Here is a 25,000-nt window from a genome sequence, read left to right on the forward strand (position 1 = left end):
CACATTACCCTCCTGTATAAATCAGAGTCAATCCAGTTTGTCTTTCAACAGGGATGAAGAGGAAGAGAAATCTGAAGAATCACAGGATGTGAAGACTGGGAAAGACATGAGGAAACATAGCAAAGCTCATGTAAACGAGCAGGTAAAGAAACAGATAGCAGTAGTAAGCAGTGTCATAAAGAAACAGATAGCAGTAGTAGCAGTGTCATAAAGAAACAGATAGCAGAAGTAAGCAGTGTCATAAAGAAACAGATAGCAGTAGTAGCAGTGTCATAAAGAAACAGATAGCAGTAGTAAGCAGTGTCATAAAGAAACAGATAGCAGAAGTAACAGTGTCATAAAGAAACAGATAGCAGTAGTAAGCAGTGTCATAAAGAAACAGATAGCAGTAGTAAGCAGTGTCATAAAGAAACAGATAGCAGTAGTAAGCAGTGTCATAAAGAAACAGATAGCAGTAGTAGCAGTGTCATAAAGAAACAGATAGCAGTAGTAAGCAGTGTCATAAAGAAACAGATAGCAGAAGTAAGCAGTGTCATAAAGAAACAGATAGCAGTAGTAAGCAGTGTCATAAAGAAACAGATAGCAGTAGTAAGCAGTGTCATAAAGAAACAGATAGCAGTAGTAAGCAGTGTCATAAAGAAACAGATAGCAGTAGTAAGCAGTGTCATAAAGAAACAGATAGCAGTAGTAAGCAGTGTCATAAAGAAACAGATAGCAGTAGTAAGCAGTGTCATAAAGAAACAGATAGCAGTAGTAAGCAGTGTCATAAAGAAACAGATAGCAGTAGTAAGCAGTGTCATAAAGAAACAGATAGCAGTAGTAAGCAGTGTCATAAAGAAACAGATAGCAGTAGTAAGCAGTGTCATAAAGAAACAGATAGCAGTAGTAAGCAGTGTCATAAAGAAACAGATAGCAGTAGTAAGCAGTGTCATAAAGAAACAGATAGCAGTAGTAAGCAGTGTCATAAAGAAACAGATAGCAGTAGTAAGCAGTGTCATAAAGAAACAGATAGCAGTAGTAAGCAGTGTCATAAAGAAACAGATAGCAGTAGTAAGCAGTGTCATAAAGAAACAGATAGCAGAAGTAAGCAGTGTCATAGAAGAAACAGATAGCAGTAGTAAGCAGTGTCATAAAGAAACAGATAGCAGTAGTAAGCAGTGTCATGAAGAAACAGATAGCAGAAGTAAGCAGTGTCATAAAGAAACAGATAGCAGTAGTAAGCAGTGTCATAAAGAAACAGATAGCAGTAGTAGCAGTGTCATAAAGAAACAGATAGCAGTAGTAGCAGTGTCATAAAGAAACAGATAGCAGTAGTAGCAGTGTCATAAAGAAACAGATAGCAGTAGTAGCAGTGTCATAAAGAAACAGATAGCAGTAGTAGCAGTGTCATAAAGAAACAGATAGCAGTAGTAAGCAGTGTCATAAAGAAACAGATAGCAGTAGTAGCAGTGTCATAAAGAAACAGATAGCAGTAGTAGCAGTGTCATAAAGAAACAGATAGCAGTAGTAGCAGTGTCATAAAGAAACAGATAGCAGTAGTAGCAGTGTCATAAAGAAACAGATAGCAGTAGTAGCAGTGTCATAAAGAAACAGATAGCAGTAGTAGCAGTGTCATAAAGAAACAGATAGCAGTAGTAGCAGTGTCATAAAGAAACAGATAGCAGAAGTAAGCAGTGTCATAAAGAAACAGATAGCAGAAGTAAGCAGTGTCATAAAGAAACAGATAGCAGTAGTAAGCAGTGTCATAAAGAAACAGATAGCAGTAGTAGCAGTGTCATAAAGAAACAGATAGCAGTAGTAAGCAGTGTCATAAAGAAACAGATAGCAGTAGTAGCAGTGTCATAAAGAAACAGATAGCAGTAGTAGCAGTGTCATAAAGAAACAGATAGCAGTAGTAGCAGTGTCATAAAGAAACAGATAGCAGTAGTAAGCAGTGTCATAAAGAAACAGATAGCAGTAGTAAGCAGTGTCATAAAGAAACAGATAGCAGTAGTAGCAGTGTCATAAAGAAACAGATAGCAGTAGTAAGCAGTGTCATAAAGAAACAGATAGCAGTAGTAAGCAGTGTCATAAAGAAACAGATAGCAGTAGTAAGCAGTGTCATAAAGAAACAGATAGCAGTAGTAGCAGTGTCATAAAGAAACAGATAGCAGTAGTAGCAGTGTCATAAAGAAACAGATAGCAGAAGTAAGCAGTGTCATAAAGAAACAGATAGCAGTAGTAGCAGTGTCATAAAGAAACAGATAGCAGAAGTAAGCAGTGTCATAAAGAAACAGATAGCAGTAGTAAGCAGTGTCATAAAGAAACAGATAGCAGAAGTAAGCAGTGTCATAAAGAAACAGATAGCAGTAGTAGCAGTGTCATAAAGAAACAGATAGCAGTAGTAAGCAGTGTCATAAAGAAACAGATAGCAGAAGTAAGCAGTGTCATAAAGAAACAGATAGCAGTAGTAGCAGTGTCATAAAGAAACAGATAGCAGAAGTAAGCAGTGTCATAAAGAAACAGATAGCAGAAGTAAGCAGTGTCATAAAGAAACAGATAGCAGTAGTAGCAGTGTCATAAAGAAACAGATAGCAGAAGTAAGCAGTGTCATAAAGAAACAGATAGCAGTAGTAAGCAGTGTCATAAAGAAACAGATAGCAGAAGTAAGCAGTGTCATAAAGAAACAGATAGCAGAAGTAAGCAGTGTCATAAAGAAACAGATAGCAGTAGTAAGCAGTGTCATAAAGAAACAGATAGCAGTAGTAAGCAGTGTCATAAAGAAACAGATAGCAGTAGTAAGCAGTGTCATAAAGAAACAGATAGCAGTAGTAGCAGTGTCATAAAGAAACAGATAGCAGTAGTAGCAGTGTCATAAAGAAACAGATAGCAGTAGTAGCAGTGTCATAAAGAAACAGATAGCAGAAGTAAGCAGTGTCATAAAGAAACAGATAGCAGTAGTAGCAGTGTCATAAAGAAACAGATAGCAGTAGTAAGCAGTGTCATAAAGAAACAGATAGCAGTAGTAGCAGTGTCATAAAGAAACAGATAGCAGTAGTAAGCAGTGTCATAAAGAAACAGATAGCAGTAGTAGCAGTGTCATAAAGAAACAGATAGCAGTAGTAGCAGTGTCATAAAGAAACAGATAGCAGTAGTAAGCAGTGTCATAAAGAAACAGATAGCAGTAGTAAGCAGTGTCATCAAGAAACAGATAGCAGTAGTAAGCAGTGTCATAAAGAAACAGATAGCAGAAGTAAGCAGTGTCATAAAGAAACAGATAGCAGTAGTAAGCAGTGTCATGAAGAAACAGATAGCAGTAGTAAGCAGTGTCATAAAGAAACAGATAGCAGTAGTAAGCAGTGTCATAAAGAAACAGATAGCAGAAGTAAGCAGTGTCATAAAGAAACAGATAGCAGAAGTAAGCAGTGTCATAAAGAAACAGATAGCAGAAGTAAGCAGTGTCATAAAGAAACAGATAGCAGAAGTAAGCAGTGTCATAAAGAAACAGATAGCAGTAGTAAGCAGTGTCATAAAGAAACAGATAGCAGTAGTAAGCAGTGTCATAAAGAAACAGATAGCAGTAGTAGCAGTGTCATAAAGAAACAGATAGCAGTAGTAAGCAGTGTCATAAAGAAACAGATAGCAGTAGTAGCAGTGTCATAAAGAAACAGATAGCAGTAGTAAGCAGTGTCATAAAGAAACAGATAGCAGTAGTAAGCAGTGTCATAAAGAAACAGATAGCAGTAGTAGCAGTGTCATAAAGAAACAGATAGCAGTAGTAAGCAGTGTCATAAAGAAACAGATAGCAGTAGTAAGCAGTGTCATAAAGAAACAGATAGCAGAAGTAAGCAGTGTCATAAAGAAACAGATAGCAGTAGTAAGCAGTGTCATGAAGAAACAGATAGCAGAAGTAAGCAGTGTCATAAAGAAACAGATAGCAGTAGTAAGCAGTGTCATGAAGAAACAGATAGCAGTAGTAAGCAGTGTCATAAAGAAACAGATAGCAGTAGTAAGCAGTGTCATAAAGAAACAGATAGCAGAAGTAAGCAGTGTCATAAAGAAACAGATAGCAGAAGTAAGCAGTGTCATAAAGAAACAGATAGCAGAAGTAAGCAGTGTCATAAAGAAACAGATAGCAGAAGTAAGCAGTGTCATAAAGAAACAGATAGCAGTAGTAAGCAGTGTCATAAAGAAACAGATAGCAGTAGTAAGCAGTGTCATAAAGAAACAGATAGCAGTAGTAAGCAGTGTCATAAAGAAACAGATAGCAGAAGTAAGCAGTGTCATAAAGAAACAGATAGCAGTAGTAAGCAGTGTCATGAAGAAACAGATAGCAGTAGTAAGCAGTGTCATAAAGAAACAGATAGCAGTAGTAAGCAGTGTCATAAAGAAACAGATAGCAGAAGTAAGCAGTGTCATAAAGAAACAGATAGCAGAAGTAAGCAGTGTCATAAAGAAACAGATAGCAGAAGTAAGCAGTGTCATAAAGAAACAGATAGCAGAAGTGGGCGGCTAGGTGGTGTAGTGGTCTAAGGCACTCGCCACCAGTGTGGAGACGCTAGGATTCGCGTGTTCGAATCCAGCTCTCCACATTGTTTTTCAGTTTGGCTGGTCGTCCGCAGTAATACACATTGGCCGTATTACGGGGAGGGAAAACTGAAGGGTGGGGATCGAACGTTGTGAACAAGCGACTCCTACAAGTCGGTTGGTGCGCCTGCGCAGTAGAATCAGGAAGTGTCGGGGGCAGCGTGAGCCTCCCACGCGTTACTCCTCGACACTGATAGATCGAGCTGCGCAGGTGAAAAGATGCGACTGCTGTTACCTCAAGTACCGGAGGGGACTTGTGCTATGTATGACTTAGTCCACATTGCAGCCGGCTTGTGGGAGGCAAGAAACAGCGTTCGTGACAGGGGAGGGTTGAATTGGATGATACGAAATTGGGATGGGAGAAAATATAGAAAAATGGGAGAAAAAGTGGATCAAAAAAAAAAAAGAAACAGATAGCAGAAGTAAGCAGTGTCATAAAGAAACAGATAGCAGTAGTAAGCAGTGTCATAAAGAAACAGATAGCAGTAGTAAGCAGTGTCATAAAGAAACAGATAGCAGTAGTAGCAGTGTCATAAAGAAACAGATAGCAGTAGTAAGCAGTGTCATAAAGAAACAGATAGCAGTAGTAGCAGTGTCATAAAGAAACAGATAGCAGTAGTAAGCAGTGTCATAAAGAAACAGATAGCAGTAGTAAGCAGTGTCATAAAGAAACAGATAGCAGTAGTAGCAGTGTCATAAAGAAACAGATAGCAGTAGTAAGCAGTGTCATAAAGAAACAGATAGCAGAAGTAAGCAGTGTCATAAAGAAACAGATAGCAGTAGTAAGCAGTGTCATAAAGAAACAGATAGCAGTAGTAAGCAGTGTCATAAAGAAACAGATAGCAGTAGTAAGCAGTGTCATAAAGAAACAGATAGCAGTAGTAAGCAATGTCATAAAGAAACAGATAGCAGTAGTAAGCAGTGTCATAAAGAAACAGATAGCAGTAGTAAGCAATGTCATATTGAGTTGCTCACAACTCAAACTCAACATTTCATGTTCCATGACCTATGACAGTTCAATCAATGTTTTGTGAACATGAGCTACTCTCTCCCAAAGCCAGAAACCAGAGAAGTAAGAATCAAACTTGTGTCATCCAATATATATGAATTGACAATGAATGGGAGACTGATTGTGTTTACCCACAGAATGTTTTTAGTTATTTTTTTATATCCAAATGAGCTTTATTCTATAGTAGTGGTCTCAGTTCTTAAACAGAGGATGTACCTATGAACTCAGAACATACCCCTGGGTGCTCTCCCAATGCATTGTCTATGGAGCAGCTTCAGACTTTATACTTGATGACATCACATGTTTGAGTTTTAGCACTATAGTTATATATCGTAATAGCCTACGCTCTGCTCGTAGTGGAACTATCCCTTTATCCAGTCTAATAATTAATCATTTTCTCCACATGCACGCACCCATCCGCCTGGCCACACCCACATCCACTCCTCTACATAAGTGGGGTCGTGGCCACACCATCAGCTCCTTCCCTATTTTCACCACCGAAAAGTGTCTGTAACACACCACTTTAAGTTTAGTGCCGAAGATAGTTGTTGGAGAGGAGCTGCGTTGACATTGTATCTTTGTTTTCTCTCTCACAATTTTTCGAGGTAATACAGCAATAATGTCTTCGCCACCGGAGTGTCTAGAAGATGATGATCATTCTGATCTCCACTGGCGCTTCGCTGAGCAATCCCCGCCGGCATTGTCTCCGGCTCTGCAGCTGGATACTATGCTTGGGAGGCGGTCGGCTGTGTGAGGGCTGACGGCCTCTCTCGGCGGGTGATGTTTTTTGCGATGCGGGCGCCAGGTGTGTCAGTTGTGGGGGGACAACTGCACAGCTTACAAAGGTCGGCTCCAGGCTAGAATCCTTTTCGCTGCCCCTTAGCGGCGTGGAGGGGGTTCTAGTCTGATGCCCCATGATAACATTAGCTCCTCCTCAGTGAAGTCGTAGCTTTGTTTTCCTGGGACCGTGATTCCGAATCTGCGGTTCAATTCCCCGGGTCTCTGGACAAACGGATACCCTCTGCCGCCGCGCTGGCCCGATTTTCAAGATGAAAAACACCCGGCGCGAGGGGGGTGAGCTTGGTGTTTCATTATGAGAATGTCTCCGAGCTCAGGTCGGCTGCAGCCCGCATACAACGAGGGGCTTGCTGCCGATACCGCTGTGTCTGGTAAACACCGTTCTGAAGAGGGGCGTGTGTTGCCTTTTTTCCTTTTTTCTTCGGATAAGAAGAGGAAAAGACAGCGGCTGTCTGAAGTGTTGGCCTGTATTGCTATTTCTCACGTTGTACAGCTTTCAGTAGTAGCCGCTTAGCTTGCCACTGCGTTAGCTGGCGGCTACGCTCGGCTAGAAACATTAGCTTGATGCTATCAGTTAGCCTAGAGTTAGCTGTTTAGCTTATGCTACAACCATTGGCGCTAGCCGTGAGGATAGTGGGTCCTGGCACTCTGACTACGACGTCATCTCTGGCAGAAGATGTCGTCGGGCCTGCGCCATGACCGGCTGCAGGAGGGGGGCGTCACGCCGGAGCGAGGCTCCAGCCATTGCCTCTTCTGGCCTTGCCAGCGAGAGGCCTTCGTCAACGTGTTAGACCAACCTGTGTTGCGGCCTTTCGTCCTGCGTTCGTAGGTGCAGGTAAGATGTCCGTAGGACATTGCTCCACTCTTCCTTCCTCCCCCTCCCAAATGTTTTGGTTAATAACGATGTCTTTGTTTAAACAAAACATATGTTGCTTCACTACATTTGGAGATACGATGTGTGGTGTGAAAATTGTCTTGGTCGCTTTGTATAGCTTAGGTTAGCATTGGCCAAGGCTTATGTCTTCTCTCTACCTGAAAACAGCGTTGTTTTTTACGTGAGTAAAAATGAACTGGGTTTTTTTGTTGTATGATGAGAAGTTGTGTGTGTTCATGTAACGTTTAGACAACGTGGCTGAGTCCACAACTGGCTGGGTGTTACCCTACAACGCTGTACATAGTGGCATATGATCGAGGGCCTGAGTCCCTCTCTTAGCTTGTTATTCTTTACTTAAGGGTAATGATGTAAATAACGAGTGGCAAGTTTTCACACATACTGTAAGCAGGGCTGTGGGAAACCTGTTTTCAAACGAGGTTATCGGCTGTGGCTGGCGTGCATGATGTAAAGCTTTACTCTACAGGTGCTACATGTGCTTCATCTGACGCGCCATGCGCCTGGTATCACGGCTCTGTTTTTTCATTTGGCGTCGTATCAGGGGTGAGGTGGTGAGGGGGTGGGTGAAGTTATTCCCCGGTTTGCCCCTGGCAAAAGTTAACCCGCTGTCCGCCGGGGGCGCAGATCTGCTGTTCTGGTACCCCGAAGGACTTTTCCGGGGGGGAAATGCCGGGTCGGTCCGGGCTTCGCGGGGATTGATGTCATAGATGTGTGTGTCATATATATGCCACTACGACTTGCCCATAACAGTGACGTGCTTGGTCCATACTGTGTTGTACCTTGCACTGTGTTAGGGGGCCTGGTCCTTCTCCATTTGTTTCACCCCTCCCTCCCCCTGCTGGGCGGGGATGGGAGGGGGCTGTTGGGGTGGTTGCTGTCAACCCCTCTAGACTGTTGTTCATTGACTACAGCTCAGCGTTCAACACCATAGTCCCCACCAGACTGGTGGACAAGCTGATCGAGCTAGGTCTGAGCTCCGCCCTGAGCGCCTGGGTACTGGACTTTCTGAGCGAAAGACCCCAGGCGGTCAGGGTGGGGGGTCAGACCTCCAACACCATCACCCTGAGCATCGGGTCCCCCCAGGGCTGTGTTCTGAGCCCCCTGCTGTACTCACTCTACACACACGACTGTGTGGCCAAGTTCAGCTCCAACTCCATAGTGAAGTTCGCAGATGACACGGTGGTGGTGGGGCTGATCTCGGACAACGACGAGAAGGCCTACCGGGAGGAGGTGGAGGTACTGGAACGCTGGTGCCAGGACAACAGCCTGCTCCTGAACATTGGCAAAACCAAGGAACTGATCGTGGATTATAGGAGAGGACAGCGGGAGACACACACACCACTGATGATAAACGGGGCTACCGTGGACAGGGTGAGCAGCTTCAAGTACCTGGGGGTCCACATCTCAGAGGACCTGACATGGTCAACACACATAGGCACAGTAGTAAATAAGGCGAAACAGCGTCTCTACCACCTGAGACAGTTAAGGAAGTTCAGAGTATCGGGGAAGATACTCCAGTCCTTCTACTCAGGAGCTGTAGAGAGCATCCTGACCGGAAACATCACTGCCTGGTATGGAAACAGCACGGCACAGGACAAGAAGGCCCTACAGAAAGTGGTGCGCTCAGCCGAGCGTACCACGGGTATTGCACTACCCCCCCTGCAGGTTCTATACAACAAGAGGTGCAAATCCAGAGCCTGCAGGATAATGAAAGACCCTCACCACCCCAATAACAGCCTGTTTCAGCTGCTGAGGTCAGGCAGACGCCTGCAAATCTCAGCTACTAGGACAGAGCGGTTTAGGCTCAGCTTCTTCCCCCAGGCCATCAGAGCCATGAACAATGTACATTGAGTGCTCAGAACATTGAACTGTCCACACACAAGCACACATGAACACACACACGACACGCACACTGTGCACGCTCACACACGAGCAGCCACTTAACACTTTAACATGAGCGGGCACACACTCATGTCGCACACACGCACACTTATGGCCAAAGGAAAGGTCACTTTAAATTAGAATAACAGGAACAGTGTATTGCACTACCAAAGCTAACTAGCATGTCACACATGCGCTGTAAATAACTATGTACAGATATCGAGATGTCACTCCATGTTACCTGCTATCTGTTACTGCACAATGTTGTTTCTTCTTTTGATTCTATTATATGTACCACTGTATTGCACATCGTTGCGGGCAAGACCACCCGCATTTCATTGTATACCTGTATGCCGTGACAATTAAAACTCTTGACTTGACTTGACTAGGCATCCCTGTGTAGGTCCCGGTCCGCCAGGCCCAGGTCCGGACTCGTTCTCGTCAACCTGTTGGCCTGGGTTAACTTTGAAAACTGAAACACTTGTACTGCTTGTATAGCCTGTGTTTCTAAGTTTTCTTGGTGGGTTAAGGGAACAACCGCCTCCTGTTAAACTAAACATAGGGAGGTGGTTGGTTCTCCGGTGTGTTGGTAGCAGAGTTGACTCTCGGGTTGAGGCCGGGCTTGACCCCGTCTGCCCGAGAGTATGCCCCTGCATCTTTCATGACGTCTGCCAATTGTGTCAGCCTCTCCTTTGAACCTCGACCCCGCTGGAGGGGTCGGGTTTGTGGAGGTCATGACATGGTGCACAGCATATCGAACACCCCTTCTGCCGGGTACTGTTCTCACAGTAGACCCCTTAGGCTAGTCTAGTCCGCAGTGCTCCAGGCACAGGTTGAGTTCTGGCCTGTTGCCTGGATTGAGGGATCAACCCCCTTGGGGGTTATCTCCCCGGCGCGCCGTCTGGCCCCACAGTATTGTGGGGGGGTAGCCTCTTGGGGCTTACGGCCATGCCAACCTGGACACGCCCGATCTCGTCAGATCTCGGAAACTAAGCAGGTTCGGCCCTGGTTAGTTCTTGGATGGGAGACCCCCTGGGAATACCAGGTGCAGTAAGCTAGAGTGCTTCAGAGCGACGTGCCAAAGGGGGAAAGGGCCTACTCTCGATTTGGGCCCTGTCCGATACGCTGGTGATGTGGGGGGTGGTGTCACCAGTGACCGTCTGGTGGGGTCCCGATGCTATGGCATCGTTGACCTCACCGGGCCCCCTTTTTCGGAGGGTCCTGGCCCTCAGGTTGTTCCTAGGGCTGGGTCCTCCTCCGCGCTCCGCTGCTACGGCCTTGCCACGGGTTGGGTTCTTGACCTTCGACCCTGTGATGTTGGGGACTGTGACGTGGGTGTTTTGCTTCCCGTCCGTTCCCTGGTGGCATGTGGGATGCACGCCTGAGTGGTCTGCTCACCCTGTGCGTTTTTTTTTTGCTAAACTCTCTTCGCACAGTCGGATCCGATTCCCTCCCGTCCTCCTCTAGGGGGGTCCAGGGGGCTCGGGTCCTCCCCGGTTCTGATGGTTGTGGGGGGCCTCAGCGGGTACATCTGTCGAGCTTCCGCTCTGCTCAGCTCCTGTGTTCCACTACGAGCAGAGCGTAAGCTATTACGATATATAACATACGGTTATTCTATAACCATAGTTATATGAGTATAGCGAGCGCTCTGCTCGGACTCACTGATAATAATAATAATAATAATAGATCAAATTTATATAGCGCCTTTCATAGAACCCAAGGTCGCTTCACAATCAGGACAAAAAATAGGGCAAGGAAAATAGGGGGGGGGGGGAAAGGGGGATGAGGGAAGGTAAGGGATAATGGACCTAATCTAATCTAAACTAACTGATGGGGAAAAGCCTTGGTGAAGAGGTATGTTTTTAGAGCGGATTTGAAGGTGTCCAGGGTTGGGGCGTTGCGGATTTCGGGGGGGAGAGAGTTCCAGAGGGTAGGGGACGCCACACTGAAGGCTCTGTCCCCAAAAGTCCATAATCTGGTGCGAGGGATGGAGAGGAGACCTAGATCAGAGGATCGTAGGTTCCTGTGGCCCTGTGGCCTTCGTGGTGAAAGACTTGGGAAGGAGCTGATGGTGTGGCCACGACCCCGCTTATGTAGAGGAGCGGATGTGGGTGTGGCCAGGCGGAGGGGTGTGTGCATGTGGAGAAAATGATTCATTATTGGACTGGATAAAGGGATAGTTCCACTACGAGCAGAGCGCTCGCTATACTCATATAACTATGGTTATAGAATAACCGTATGTTTTTGGATTTGGGAGAGTGTTGCTTATGTTCACTAATATTTTAATTTCTAATATTTCTATCACTATAGTCTTAGACCAGAGGAAGAGCATGTATGAATTCTGAAATTGGGGCGTAGTTCCCTTAGGGTCCTCTTATTAGGGGACCCTGCTGTTTGTATCATAAATCTATCAATACAGACCGTATTAATTAATGTTCTGTTTCTTTTTCAAATGTAGCCAAGAGTAAAGACCTTAACCCTATCAAAACAGCAGTCAAAGTGTATATTTTAAGCACTACGTTTGTTTACCGATGTTTTTAAGATTTACCGAAAATAAGAATCTATTGGAAAAATGATAATTCTATCTCTCTTTTATAGTAAAACCGAGAGGAAATGACTAAATACAGATTTAACACTGCCATTGGAAAGAGGAGCCTTTTCCCTATCCATAGATGTATGATTTGGCCATAATAAGGTCACGGTCAAGTTCAAGGTCAAATATGAATTTATAATTCAAATGGATTATAATTTATTACTGTATCTACAAATCCTTCTGTTTAATCATCTTCCCTTTATTAATTTGCTCAGATTTAAGATAAAAGAACCTCAATGTTTTCATGGTGTTATTCACTGGCAAAGATGCAAAAAAAATCATAATTTATATTCTCCTTTGTTTCATCACAATTTACTCACATACCTCCAGGTCCCCAGATGTCCCTAGATACCAGGAACATGCAAATTGACCTTGTAGAAGTGGAGCAATCTTCCATTTACTTGGGCATGTACCTTTAGGCGGAATTTCTGAAAATAGGGCTACAGCTTAACAGGTTAACTCGCTCGTGTCTCTCTTCAGCAGGAGGGGTCAAGTGATAATATCCATGAAGATCTGGAGGAAGAAAGATGGTAAGAGAGTTCATCAACACTACAATTGAACAGATACTGTAAAAACCTGTCTCTTTTATTTAAAAAGATTATTGTCATAATTGCATCTCAAACACAACGTTTTCGGAAAAACAGGCGCACACAGGAAGATAAAAAGAAGATAAAAAAGAAAAAGGAGAGAAAGAACAAAAAGGAGGAGAAGAAACAACTGGAGCAGGAGAAGAAGCTACAGAAGGCTAGAGAGAAGAGGAAACAGGAAACTATGAAAAGGTTCAAGGTAAAAAGAAAAGGGATACAAAATTGGCTGCAAAATCTGCCCATAGTGTGTCATGTGAGCAGCCATGCCATAACTAGGGCTGGTATCGTTTGAAGATTTTCGATACCGTGCCAATACCGATACCTGGGATTCGATATCGATACCAAAACAATATTTTTTTTATTTTTTTATTTTATTTTGCTGAGTTGCTTGTGCTGTGTGAGCCAATATGAGGCGTTGTTACATTTCAGATCATTTTGGATTGTGGTTGAGCAGGAAAATATTTATATCTTGGAACAAACATGCCTATTGGCTCACTGACACTGATGAAATTAACTGCTTAGGTATCATAATTTAGTATCGAATGACAGCGTCACAAATCTTAACACCACAGCATTTTCCTATACACAATAGTATTGAAGCAATTCGATCAATACCATCAAAGTAATGTATGGAATCATTGTTGTGTGAATTTTGATGAACCGGTCCAGTGCCATATAACTAAATAACTGCTTCTATCATACAAACCTGATGAGGGTCAGGGTAGGGCATTTAGAAAATATATTGGGCATCTTGTGAAATTCTTCTTATGAATCTTCTTATATTCATAAAATAATAATTTTCCCCTATTCAAATCCAAACGTATACATTTGCAATTTGCCCTTGGCCCCCATATTTCTATATTGATGAGACATGAATTCAAGTCAAGTGTAATGTCTCCATGCCCTATAGATTAAAGAACCAGTCAAGTGTAATGTCTCCATGCCCTATAGATTAAAGAACCAGTCAAGTGTAATGTCTCCATGCCCTATAGATTAAAGAACCAGTCAAGTGTAATGTCTCCATGCCCTATAGATTAAAGAACCAGTCAAGTGTAATGTCTCCATGCCCTATAGATTAAAGAACCAGTCAAGTGTAATGTCTCCATGCCCTATAGATTAAAGAACCAGTCAAGTGTAATGTCTCCATGCCCTATAGATTAAAGAACCAGTCAAGTGTAATGTCTCCATGCCCTATAGATTAAAGAACCAGTCAAGTGTAATGTCTCCATGCCCTATAGATTAAAGAACCAGTCAAGTGTAATGTCTCCATGCCCTATAGATTAAAGAACCGGTCAAGTGTAATGTCTCCATGCCCTATAGATTAAAGAACCAGTCAAGTGTAATGTCTCCATGCCCTATAGATTAAAGAACCAGTCAAGTGTAATGTCTCCATGCCCTATAGATTAAAGAACCAGTCAAGTGTAATGTCTCCATGCCCTATAGATTAAAGAACCAGTCAAGTGTAATGTCTCCATGCCCTATAGATTAAAGAACCAGTCAAGTGTAATGTCTCCATGCCCTATAGATTAAAGAACCAGTCGAGGTTATCCAGCAGACCAAGGCTCGGCTGGATTCTAAAGGAGGAAAGGCAGATCTGCCTCTGAAGCAGGGAGAGACCATAGAGATAATCCGCATCACAGGCAATCCAGAGGGACAATGGCTGGGCAGGAACACTGAGGGATACTGTAAGTTGCTGTGTGCACACGCGTGTGTATGTGTCTGTGTGGGATGGGCTACTTATTTACCATGCCACTCAGTGACAATGGAGGACTGTAATAAGAATGGCTGTCCAATGTTTGATTTATTGATTGATTTAAATGATTATTTATTTATTTTCTGAATGGATTTTTTTGCAATGTTGTCGAGATTACAAATTCAAACAGTTCAGACATCACAGATGTCATCAAACACAGTCCATCTGTTCCACAAGGCAAAGCGTCTAGCATCCTCTTTTGCTGTTAGCAAGCATTAGCACATTTGGTCACTGACATTATGCTCTATTTTTGGGGGGATTGCATTTTTGGATTGAGTGACATCATTAATGGGGACAGCCATACTTAAAACACTTCCCCATTACGGACACACCGATATTGCTCCTATACCAGGGAATTATGCCAACACTATACTCCATACCAAGCTACATTTATATCTCTTTTTGACCAGTGACCCCAAACTAATGGTGTAAGTCTTTACTGTCTAAGTCTATACGGTTCAGTAAAAGTAATGGATTGGATCAGTAGACTCAGTATCGGCTGCTATTTAAAGTCTAGTGAAATGCCATAACATGGTATAAACATTTTGTTTTAATAACTTTCTTTATTGGAAGAGTTTTCAAAATTATGCAGACAGTTATACATGTTATGCATCTTCCATTTTTAATTTTTTTTCATTTCCCTTTCCTATCCCCTAACCCCACCCCACCCCACAAAGAGCGACAACAAACATACATATAATACACAAATACAAAATAAAAGTATGTGACAGAAAAATAAAAGTAAAAAATAACTGAGATGAAAAGACAAAACATTTTAAGAAATAAATAAAAATAGGGGGAAAAAAACGGAGGGGGGGGGGGGACTCAGTCGTCACACCCAGGCAGGGATGTCAAGGATTCTATGTGCTCCTTAAGCAAGGTGTCAGTAGTCAAAGTGGCTGCGATGCTGGGTGAGCTCAAAATCAAGAAGGCCACAGGTGTAGATGGCATCAGTGCCAGGTTTCTGAGGGATGCAGCCGGAGTTATAGCTCCACCAGTAACCCATATTATTAACCTCTCCCTGGAACTAGGCAAGGTACCCACCGACTTCAAGAATGCCAAAGTCATCCCTATATATAAAAAAGGGAGCAAATCTGACCCCAGCAATTATAGACCAGTCTCAATTTTAAGTGTGTTATCCAAAGTCCTAGAGAAGATAGTCCATGAACAAGTCCAGGAATATGCAAGCAGCCATGACCTCCTGTACGACCTCCAATCCGGCTTTAGGAAGTCTTACTCTACTGAAACATGTCTTCTTTATCTTACAGACAGTATCAGGAGGGAGATAGATTCAGGTAAGCTGTGTGGGCTAGTTCTTCTAGACCTACAGAAGGCTTTCGACACAGTGAACCATGACATACTGCTCTCCAAGCTTAAGGCCTTGGGTATGTCTGAGACAGTGGTCAGATGGTTCTCTTCCTACCTTGCTGATAGGGTGCAGCGGGTCGAGGTCAGTGGCACTATGTCAGAGGCCAAGCCCATTGTATGTGGGGTCCCACAAGGAAGTGTGCTAGGACCTCTCCTTTTTTTACTGTACATAAATGACATGTCAGCAGCATGCTCATGTAACTTGTTTTTATTTGCAGACGACTCAGCCCTGCTAGTCTCACACAAGGATCAGAACACACTAGAACAGATGCTAGGTGAAGAACTTGCAGGGGTCAGCAGGTGGCTTTCGGACAACAGGCTTTCTCTTCACCTAGGTAAAACAGAGGCAGTACTATTAGCCTCCAAGCCCAAGCTCAGGAAAGCACGGGAGTTTAATATCCAGCTAGGAGCTATAACCCTAAAACAGCAAAAAAAAGCGAAGTATCTAGGCTGTATGATAGACGGGAGCCTAGATGGGGAGGCTATGGCCTCCCAAGTACTGGGCAAAGTCAATGCCCGCACCAGGTACCTAGCTAGGAAAGCCAACCTCCTTGGCAGAGATAGCCTCAGGCTATTAGCAAATAGCCTAGTACTCTGCCACTTTGACTATGGTAGCGTATCGTGGTTCGAGGGCCTGTCAGTGAACATAAAAAAGAAGCTTCAGGTTTCCCAAAATAAGCTAGTAAGGGTGGTAATGGGTCTTGGCCCTCGCACCCACATAGGGAGGAGTCACTTCCAGGAGCTAAACTGGCTTCCTATAGAGGCCAGAGTTACCCAGCTCAGACTGAACATAGTGCACAATATTATAAACCAAAGGTCCCCTAGATACCTCCAAAACTACTTCACCCCGGTCAACGAATCCCACAACCACAGAACTAGAGCAAGCATAGCAAACCTGAAGCCTGCTTCTTTCCGATCGAAATTGGGACAATGCTCCCTTACTTTCTCTGGAGCCCAGGATTGGAACAAGCTGCCTCTCCCCATCAAGCAGAGCTTGAGCCTCCACAGCTTCAAGAGAAGCGTCAGGAAGTGGCTCATGGACAGAATAGAAGAATAGCCCCCTATAGTTTGAATGGGTTTCCAATCAGTTTTTAGTTATTGTGGGGTATACAATTTTAGCAATAGGTTAGTCTTTTAATGTTTTAAATGTTTGAGCTTTGTGTTATTGTCAGTTTTTAGTTATTGTGGGGTATACAATTTTAGCGATAGGTTAGTCTTATAATGTTTTAAATGTATGAGTGTTGTGTTATTGTCGTGTTTTTTTTTGTTGTGGCCTAACAGCCCTGGGACCATGACGGAAATAAGGGTTCTACTCTTTCTCATGTTATCCTTTGGATCCTTGTTGTGTGTTTTTAATCCATCAATAAAATCAAATCAAATCAAATCTTTAAAAGGGGTCTCCAAGTCTTCTCAAAGGTATTCAGGGAGCCAGTAGGGCCTTTGAGGGAGAATCTGAGCTTTTCAAGATTAATAGATAATAGTAGTTCCTTAACCCACCTATTGTGAGATGGAGGTTGAGTATGTTTCCACTTAAAAAGAATAAGTCGCCTGGCCAATAAAGTGGAGAAGGCAAGAACAGGATGTGACATTTTGGAGGGTAGAGGTTGCAGAGGAACACCGAACAAGGCCACAAGAGGATCAGGGGTGATAGTAAGGTTGTAGGCTGTGCCGATAGTTTCAAACATTTCAGACCAGAATGTGGCAAGGCTGGGGCAGGACCAGAACATGTGGGTGTGATCGGCAGGGGATTGTTTGCATCTATTACATGCGTCAGAGATGTTGGGGTACATTCGAGAGAGTCTCGAGTTTGTGTAGTGGACTTTGTGTATAATCTTGCACTGTGTGAGGCCGTGTCTCGCACAGATGGAAGATGAGTGGACAGAGTCCAATGCCCAACTCCAATACTCATCAGACAGTTCAATTCCCAGCTCCCGCTCCCACGAGTTCTTAGGGCCGGTTCCTGGGGTATCCGTAGCGGAGCTAATCAGATTGTAGATGTTGGAGATTAGCCGTTTTTTTCCCGGGTTGAGAACCATTAGTGAATCTATAAGGGTTTCAGGGGGCCGACTAGGGAATTTGGGGTTCTGGTTCTGTGTGAAGTGCCTAATTTGGAAGAAACGAAACAGGTGGGATTTGGGAAGGTCGAATTTCTTTACGAGGTCTGGAAAAGACATGAAAGTCCCTTGGTCATAGAGATCATTAAAAGTGGTTATCCCTTTGTCAAACCAGACTTGAAAGGAAGAATCAGTGCAAGAGGGTGCAATAAATGATTGTTAAAAGTGGGGGAGAGGTCAGAGGCCCTATGGAGGCCGAGGCTTTTCCTGATTTGAATCCAAATTTTTGTGGAGTTGACCACCATTGGGTTTGCAGAGAGTCCAGTAACCGACATAGGGAGTTGGGAGCACAGCAGAGAGCGAAGAGAGTATCTAGAGGAAGAGAGTTCCATGTCGACCCACACCGGGCCTAAGTTGTGTGTCGTGCCCCTCATCCAATATAAAAGTTTGTGTATGTTACATGCCCAGTAGTAGTGCTGGAAGTTAGGCAGTGCCAGTCCCCCTAGCTCTTTGGGGAGTTGTAGTATTGATCTCCTCATTCGGGGGATCTTATTGCCCCAGAGGAAGGAGCTTATTAATCGGTCGAATGTCTTAAAGAACGACTTCTTAATGAGGACTGGGATATGGGTGAAGAGATATAAAAACTTTGGTAGCACTACCATTTTAATTAAATTGACTCTGCCCACTAGAGACAGTGGAAGACATGTCCACCTGTTGAAGTCTAGTTTGCACTTTTCAAGAAGAGGTGAGAAGTTTTTTGAGAACATTGTTTGGATTGAGTTGGTGATGTTAACCCCTAGATATCTGAATCCATCTGTTGTATACTTAAAGGGGAAGAAAGTCCGGGGTATTTTTTTGGCTGAGGAGTTGATTGGAAAGAGTTCGCTTTTATGAAGGTTTAACTTATAGCCCGAGTAGGACCCGAACTTGTCCAGTATATTAAGAATTATAGGGAGAGAGGCGGTCGGGTTAGATATATACAGCAGGAGGTCGTCTGCATATAGGGACAGTTTATGAACTTTTCCGACCCGTGTGATGCCTTCAAACCTCTCTTCCTGTCTTAACCAGATGGCCAGATGGCCAGTGGTTCGATGGCTAGGGCGAACAGAAGGGGGGAAAGGGGGCAGCCCTGTTTGGTGCCTCGATGAAGGGAAATGAGGCTGACTGAAGTCCGTTTGTATGGACTGAGGCGACTGGGTGTGTGTAGAGTAACTTAATCCAGGCAATAAAGTCAGGGCTAAAACCGAATTTCAGCAGTATAAAGAAGAGGTAGCCCCACTCCACTCTGTCAAAGGCCTTCTCTGCATCCAGGGAGACAATTACTTCTGGTGACATAGAGTTAGGGGAATTGAGGATATTAAGAAGCCTTCTAGTGTTATGAAAGGAGTGTCTACCCAGCATGAATCCTGTTTGGTCAATTGAGATTAAACTTGGTAATACCTGTTGTAAACATTTGGCTAGGATTTTGGATAGAATTTTTAAGTCTACATTTAAAAGTGAAATGGGTCTATAGCTGCCACATAGAAGAGGGTCCTTGTCTTTCTTAAGCAGGAGAGAGATCGAGGCCTCAGACATAGTTGGGGGCATGCGACCCTTCGAAAAGGACTCATTATACATTTCCTGGAGAATTGGAGCGATGGATGTAGAAAATGACTTAAAAAATGCCACAGTGAACCCATCTGGGCCCGGTGTTTTACCATTCTGTAGAGACGTAATTGCTTCCAGTACTTCCGTAATCTTAATCGGACCGCCCAATGCCTTAGCTAGGTCTTGATCGATATTGGGGAAGGCAATCTCCTCTAGAGGGTTGTCCCCTTCCCATATGTCTGAAGAGCACTGTGAGGTGTACAGTTCTGAATAAAAGGCAAGGAACGTCTTATTAATCTCTACAGGGTCTAAAATAACATCACCAGCCGTGGATCGGATCTTGGGGATCAGTCTGGATAGGGATGTGGCACGTGCTTGGTGAGCAAGCAGTCTCCCCGCCTTGTCACCAAATTCAAAGAACCGCTGTCTGGTCAAGAATAGCTGCTTCTGCGTTTTATTTGTAGTCAGTAAATTGAATTTAGATTGGAGTTGAAGACGTTCTTTATATAGGACCGGAGTAGGGGCTGAGGCGTAAAGGCTATCAACCCTAGCTATATGGTCTGCGGTTGCAGTCAGATCAGCTCTTTCTGTTTTATTTAAGATGGAGATAAAAGAAATTGCCTGACCCCGCATATATGCCTTAAAGGTCTCCCATAGAGTGCACCTAGAGATTTCGGGAAAGTCATTGGTGTCTATAAATAAGGAAATCTGTACCTCAAGAAATTCCTTGAATACATGGTATTAATTAATTGGTTAATTGGTTGGTTGGTTAATTTGTTAATTTGTAGATTATTTGATTTGTGAGTGGTTACTTGATTGGTTGGTTAGTATGTTAATTAGTACATTTATTAATTGATTACTTAAATCAATCAATCACACACACACACAAACATCGAGCCTGCTCTTAATAATTTACTTTGTCATTTCAGATGGATATGTGAGGACTGAGTCACTGGACATTGACTATGATCATTTGAAACAACAGTTGAAAGCAAGGCTTCTACTTGGCCAGACTGAAGCAGACCAAGATTATTATGACGATATAGGGGCCCTTGACATATGTGGGTAGGTAGAAAAAACAACAACAACATATGACTTAAACTAGTGAACAAACTCTGGATCTATGAGTTTTATAAAAACCTTCCAATAACATTCATTCATCTTTATTTTCTTTATTAAAAAAATGTATGCTGATTTTGTCTGTCCTTTTCAGTGGGCTCAAAAGCCAAAATGGTAAGCAGTACATTATTAGAATTTTCCTAAGTTACAAGAGTGAATTTATTATAATGTTGTAGCCTACCCTTGTACAGTGATATTTACAACTTTACAACTTTTTTTTTTTACAGTTTGGAATGATGATATTTACGATGGTGTGGATGGTGCTGGCGAAGACATGAGGTTTGATTGATTGAACATTTTATTAACAGATTGCAGAATGGGTACAATACAGTATGGCTCAATACACACAATTGTTAAGGGGATGCAGACCAGAGAAAGTCTTTCGTCTTGTTTACATCAGGGTCCCCCATTTTCAATTCATCATAACATATATGACATACATGACATACAGATAGACAGTACTGCTACATCTATACATTTATGACATACCAGATTTACAAATACAGTACTGTTTGTGATACAAAAAGAGTCTAAAAAAGAGAGTATATACATTTGACGAAGAAACTGTACATTGGAGGAGGTTGGGCAGGTGGGGTGGAGGGGGGGGGGGGGTTGGGTAGGTGGGGGGGGGGGGGGGGGGTTGGGTAGGCGGGGTGGGGGGGTTAACTGTACATTGGATTATCGACGAAACCTTACTTGGTCCCAAGAAGAGGGTCTCATGTATTATTGGGTTAGGACATTTACTGTACATTGGAGGGGGTTGGGTGAGGACATTTACAGGGGCCAGCTCTTTGAGAGTGGTTTTGAAAGTGGGTAGTGATTCACATTCCTTTACAGCTGTGGGTAGGGCGTTCCACATTGATGTGGCATAATTGCGAATCATGTTTAGTCCCTTGTTTGAGCCGAATCTGGGTTTAACATGATTTGTGGAGCTCCCTCTGGTGTTGTGGTCGTGGTATTCACTGACCTTTCGGAAGTATTTTGACATGTACATAGGTACCTTAGTCGTGTAGTGTATCTTGTAGACCAGGCCCATTGCAAGTTGCTGTACTCTGTCATCTACTCTAAGCCATCCTAGGTTGTCAAAGTGGGCAGGGGTGAGGTGGGTTCTAGGAGTAAGGTCAAGCAGTAGTCTGACCAGTTTGTTTTGTGATGTTTGTAATTTAGTTTTTTGTAATTTTAGCGCCTTTGAGGTGCTTTGGTACCATGAGGTGCAAGCATAGTCGTAGTACCCTTGGATGAGTGCTCCTGCCAGAGTCTTCAGGGTATTCTTGTTTACCAGAGAGGAGATCCGGTACAATAATCTAGTTCGTTGGTTGACTTTTTTTATTACATTGGATGCCATTTTGTCACAGGAGAGATTAGCCTCTAGGATGGAACCTAGGTATGTTATTTCATCTTTCCTTGTGACAATATTGTCACCCACTGTAACTGAGAAGCCGTCGGTCTTGCTGAGTTTGTTATTTGAACCGAAGAGAATGGACTCTGTTTTACCCAGGTGTAATGATAGTTTGTTATCAGCGAGCCAGGTGCAGATTCTGCCTAGTTCCGAGCTGAGGGTTTTTTCAACCTGTAACTTGTTCTTGTCAGAGATCAGCAGGGCTGAGTAATCCGCGAACAGGAACAAGTTGCAGTCACAAGCTGACGACATGTCATTTGCATAAATTAGGAACAGTATAGCGGTCCTATTATGCTTCCTTGTGGAACACCACAGCTCACTGGGAGGGGGGGGGGGGTATGGTACCGTTTACCTCCACCATCTGTTGTCTCCCCTCCAGGTAGGATTGCATCCAGCTCACTGATAGACTATCAAAACCAATTGTTTTTAGCTTGTCAATCAGAATGGAGTGCCTTTTGGAGGTGCAGCATGACCATGCCGCAGTATTTGCCCGCGTCCACCTCTTGTTTGATGTGGTGGTTCAAATAGAGAAGGCATGTGTCAGTGGAGTGGGATGTTCTGAAGCCAGATTGGAATTCGTAGATTAGATTTTTTTCCGCCAGGTACTTTTCGACTTGTTCGTAGACTATACTATTTTTTCCATGACTTTCGAGATTGTATTATTTTACATTTTACATGGATGGATTGAATTGGATTGGATTGATTTGGTCCCTGACAGAATTAGAAGTTGATTGGAATGTATGCTGAGGCTGGTAACATTTGAGAGTCATAGATATAAAGGTTTGAAATCCAGGTCCAATCATCTGCTCCTGCTCTGCTCAGAGAACATGTGTATTCCTATGTTTGACTGCCCCCTTGAGGTTGACAATGTTATTGTAAAATGTATATAGTCAGATTTGCAGTCATAGCATAAAGTGTGTGCAGTATGTAGTATGCAGTATGTATAAACTATCCTATACTCTGCTCCTTTCTATTTCTAGCTTACCACCTCCACCTCCTCCACCACCGATCATAGATGAAGGTAAATACAATCAAAGACAACTTTTCCCCAATGTTTTTTATTATGTAAATCCTATAACCACTATAATGAAGTCTCTGCAACATACCTGAACTTCTCAGAGCCTTTTGTCTCTCTGCCCATAGACCAGCTTTATGATTGCATTGAAACCGAGAGCTTTCCTCTGCCTTCCAGCAGGTGAGCATCATAATGGAATAAATTATGTGGTGGAATTAAGAGCCCTGTGACATCAAACCTTTATTTAACCAGAGGTCTCTTTTTCAAGGGTGATCTGGCCAAGAAGGCAAGCACGAATTATGACAACACATACATAACAAAGCACAATACACATACAGTAGACTACCATACAACCGACATTTTAAATGAAAAGTTAAATTCAGCTTAATAAAAATACAAGCACAATAAAACAATAACAATCAACCGAAAAACCAAATTTAAAATGAAAAATAAAATTCAGCTTAATAAAATACAAGCACAATAAAACAATAACAATCAACCTGTAGAAAAGTGCTACACATCAAAGCAGGAGCAGCATGGTGGAAAGGATTTCAGATATTTTTTGTTTACAAGAGATCGGAGAGGCCAGTCTGAGACGTGTCTGGAGGTCATTCCAGGACCAAGGACAGAAATAAAATAGGCTTCTTTTACTTGCCTCAGTCCGCATGGGCTGCGCGGTCCACACGGGTCCGTACGGGTCCGCACGGGTGTTAAAGGGCTCCTCTTTAGTTTGCTACAAAACTAATGTGAAGTTAAAGGAACACACCAACATTTGGGGAAATTAGCTTACCGTCTTCTCCAGAGAGAAACAAGAAGATATATACCAGTTTCCTCTCTGTGCGTTCAGTAGAAAGCTATCTGGCTGCACGTTAGCCTAGCTTAGCACAATGAATGGAAGCGGACAGTGCCAGTTAGCCTAGGCATTGTCCAACTAACACCTCTCCCGAAGGCTAACCGGCACTGTCCGCTTCCATTTATTGTGCTAAGCTAGGCTAACGTGCAGCCATAGCTTTCTACTGAACGCACAGAGAGGAAACTGGTATCTATCTTATTGTCTCTCTATAAGCTAATTTCCCCAAATGTTGGCGTGTTCCTTTAATGGGGACACTGTAAAAAGCACTTAGTCATACTCAAAAACAAATATCTTTGATTTGAGTGCACTGTGGAGTAGGTTTCAGCATGTATTTCAGGGCTTATAGATTAGATACTGAAGCATTAGTTTCTGTGGCTGACTAGTCAGAGCTGTGGGTATCCAGTATGAAGAACATCATAAGCTATATAGATACAGTCATTCATATTCATTATTATTATATTGTAAAAATGTATGCATTGAAATGTCTTTCGAGAATAAATAAAGGTTTGAATGAATGAATAAGTGTGTCTGACTCTTAACCACCAAAACATTCAGGGGTACTACGACTATGCTTGCACCTCATGGTACCAAAGCACCTCAAAGGCGCTAAAAACAAAATTACAAACATCTCAAAACAAACTGGTCAGACTACTGCTTGACCTTACTCCTAGAACCCACCTCACCCCTGCCCACTTCGACAACCTAGGATGGCTTAGAGTAGACGACAGAGTACAACAACTTGCAATGGGCCTGGTCTACAAGATACACTACACGACCAAGGTACCCATGTACATGTCAAAATACTTCCCAAAGGTCAGTGAATACCACGATCACAACACCAGAGGGAGCTCCACAAATCATGTCAAACCCAGATTCGGCTCAAATAAGGGACTAAACACGTTTCGCAATTATGCCACATCAATGTGGAACGCCCTACCCAAAGCTGTAAAGGAATGTGGATCACTACCCACTTTCAAAACCTCTCTCAAGGGACACCTACGGGAGACTGCAATTCAACACTGGCCCCTGTAAATATCCTAACCCAATCATTCCAACCCCCTCCAATGTACAGTCATTTACCTAGTATGGTTTTGTCAATAGTTCAATGTACAATTGTGTTTGTTTGTACAGTGTCTCCTCCCCCCCCCCCTCAATGTACAGTGTTACTTGTTTATACAGTATGCCCCCCGCCCCCCCCCCCCCCCCCCAACCACCTCCAATGTAAATTACCCAGTATGGTTGTCAATATCCCAATGTACCCAACCCCCCCCACCCAACCTCCAATGTACAGTTTCTACGTCAAATGTATATACTCCCTTTTCTTGACTCCTTCTGTATCACAAACAGTACTGTATTTGCAAATCTGGTATGTCATAAATGTATAGATGTAGCAGTACTGACTATCTGTATGTCATGTATGTCATATATGTCTATATGAATTGAAAATGGGGGACCCTGATGGAAACAAGACAAACGTCTTTCTCAGGTCTGCATCCCCTTAACAATTGTATGTATTGAGCCGTACT

The 25,000-nt window shown here is 43.2% G+C and overlaps 1 protein-coding gene across 1 annotated transcript in view; it reads left to right on the top strand.

Moving 5' to 3' along the window:
* Positions 1 to 25,000, top strand: part of LOC311235725 (FYN-binding protein 1-like) — a gene marked incomplete at both ends in the record, with an annotated part of 92,700 nt that overhangs the window by 66,555 nt on the left and 1,145 nt on the right. Inside the window, 3 exons of the mRNA XM_084323191.1 lie at positions 12,384 to 12,525; positions 13,852 to 14,011; positions 20,018 to 20,153. Coding sequence (XP_084179317.1) covers positions 12,384 to 12,525; positions 13,852 to 14,011; positions 20,018 to 20,153 — 438 coding nt within the window. The remainder of the gene's footprint in view (positions 1 to 12,383; positions 12,526 to 13,851; positions 14,012 to 20,017; positions 20,154 to 25,000) is intronic.

The sequence above is a fragment of the Notolepis coatsorum genome, assembly GCF_963971535.1.
Source record: "Notolepis coatsorum genome assembly, chromosome: 10".
In the NCBI taxonomy this organism is placed as follows: domain Eukaryota; kingdom Metazoa; phylum Chordata; class Actinopteri; order Aulopiformes; family Paralepididae; genus Notolepis; species Notolepis coatsorum.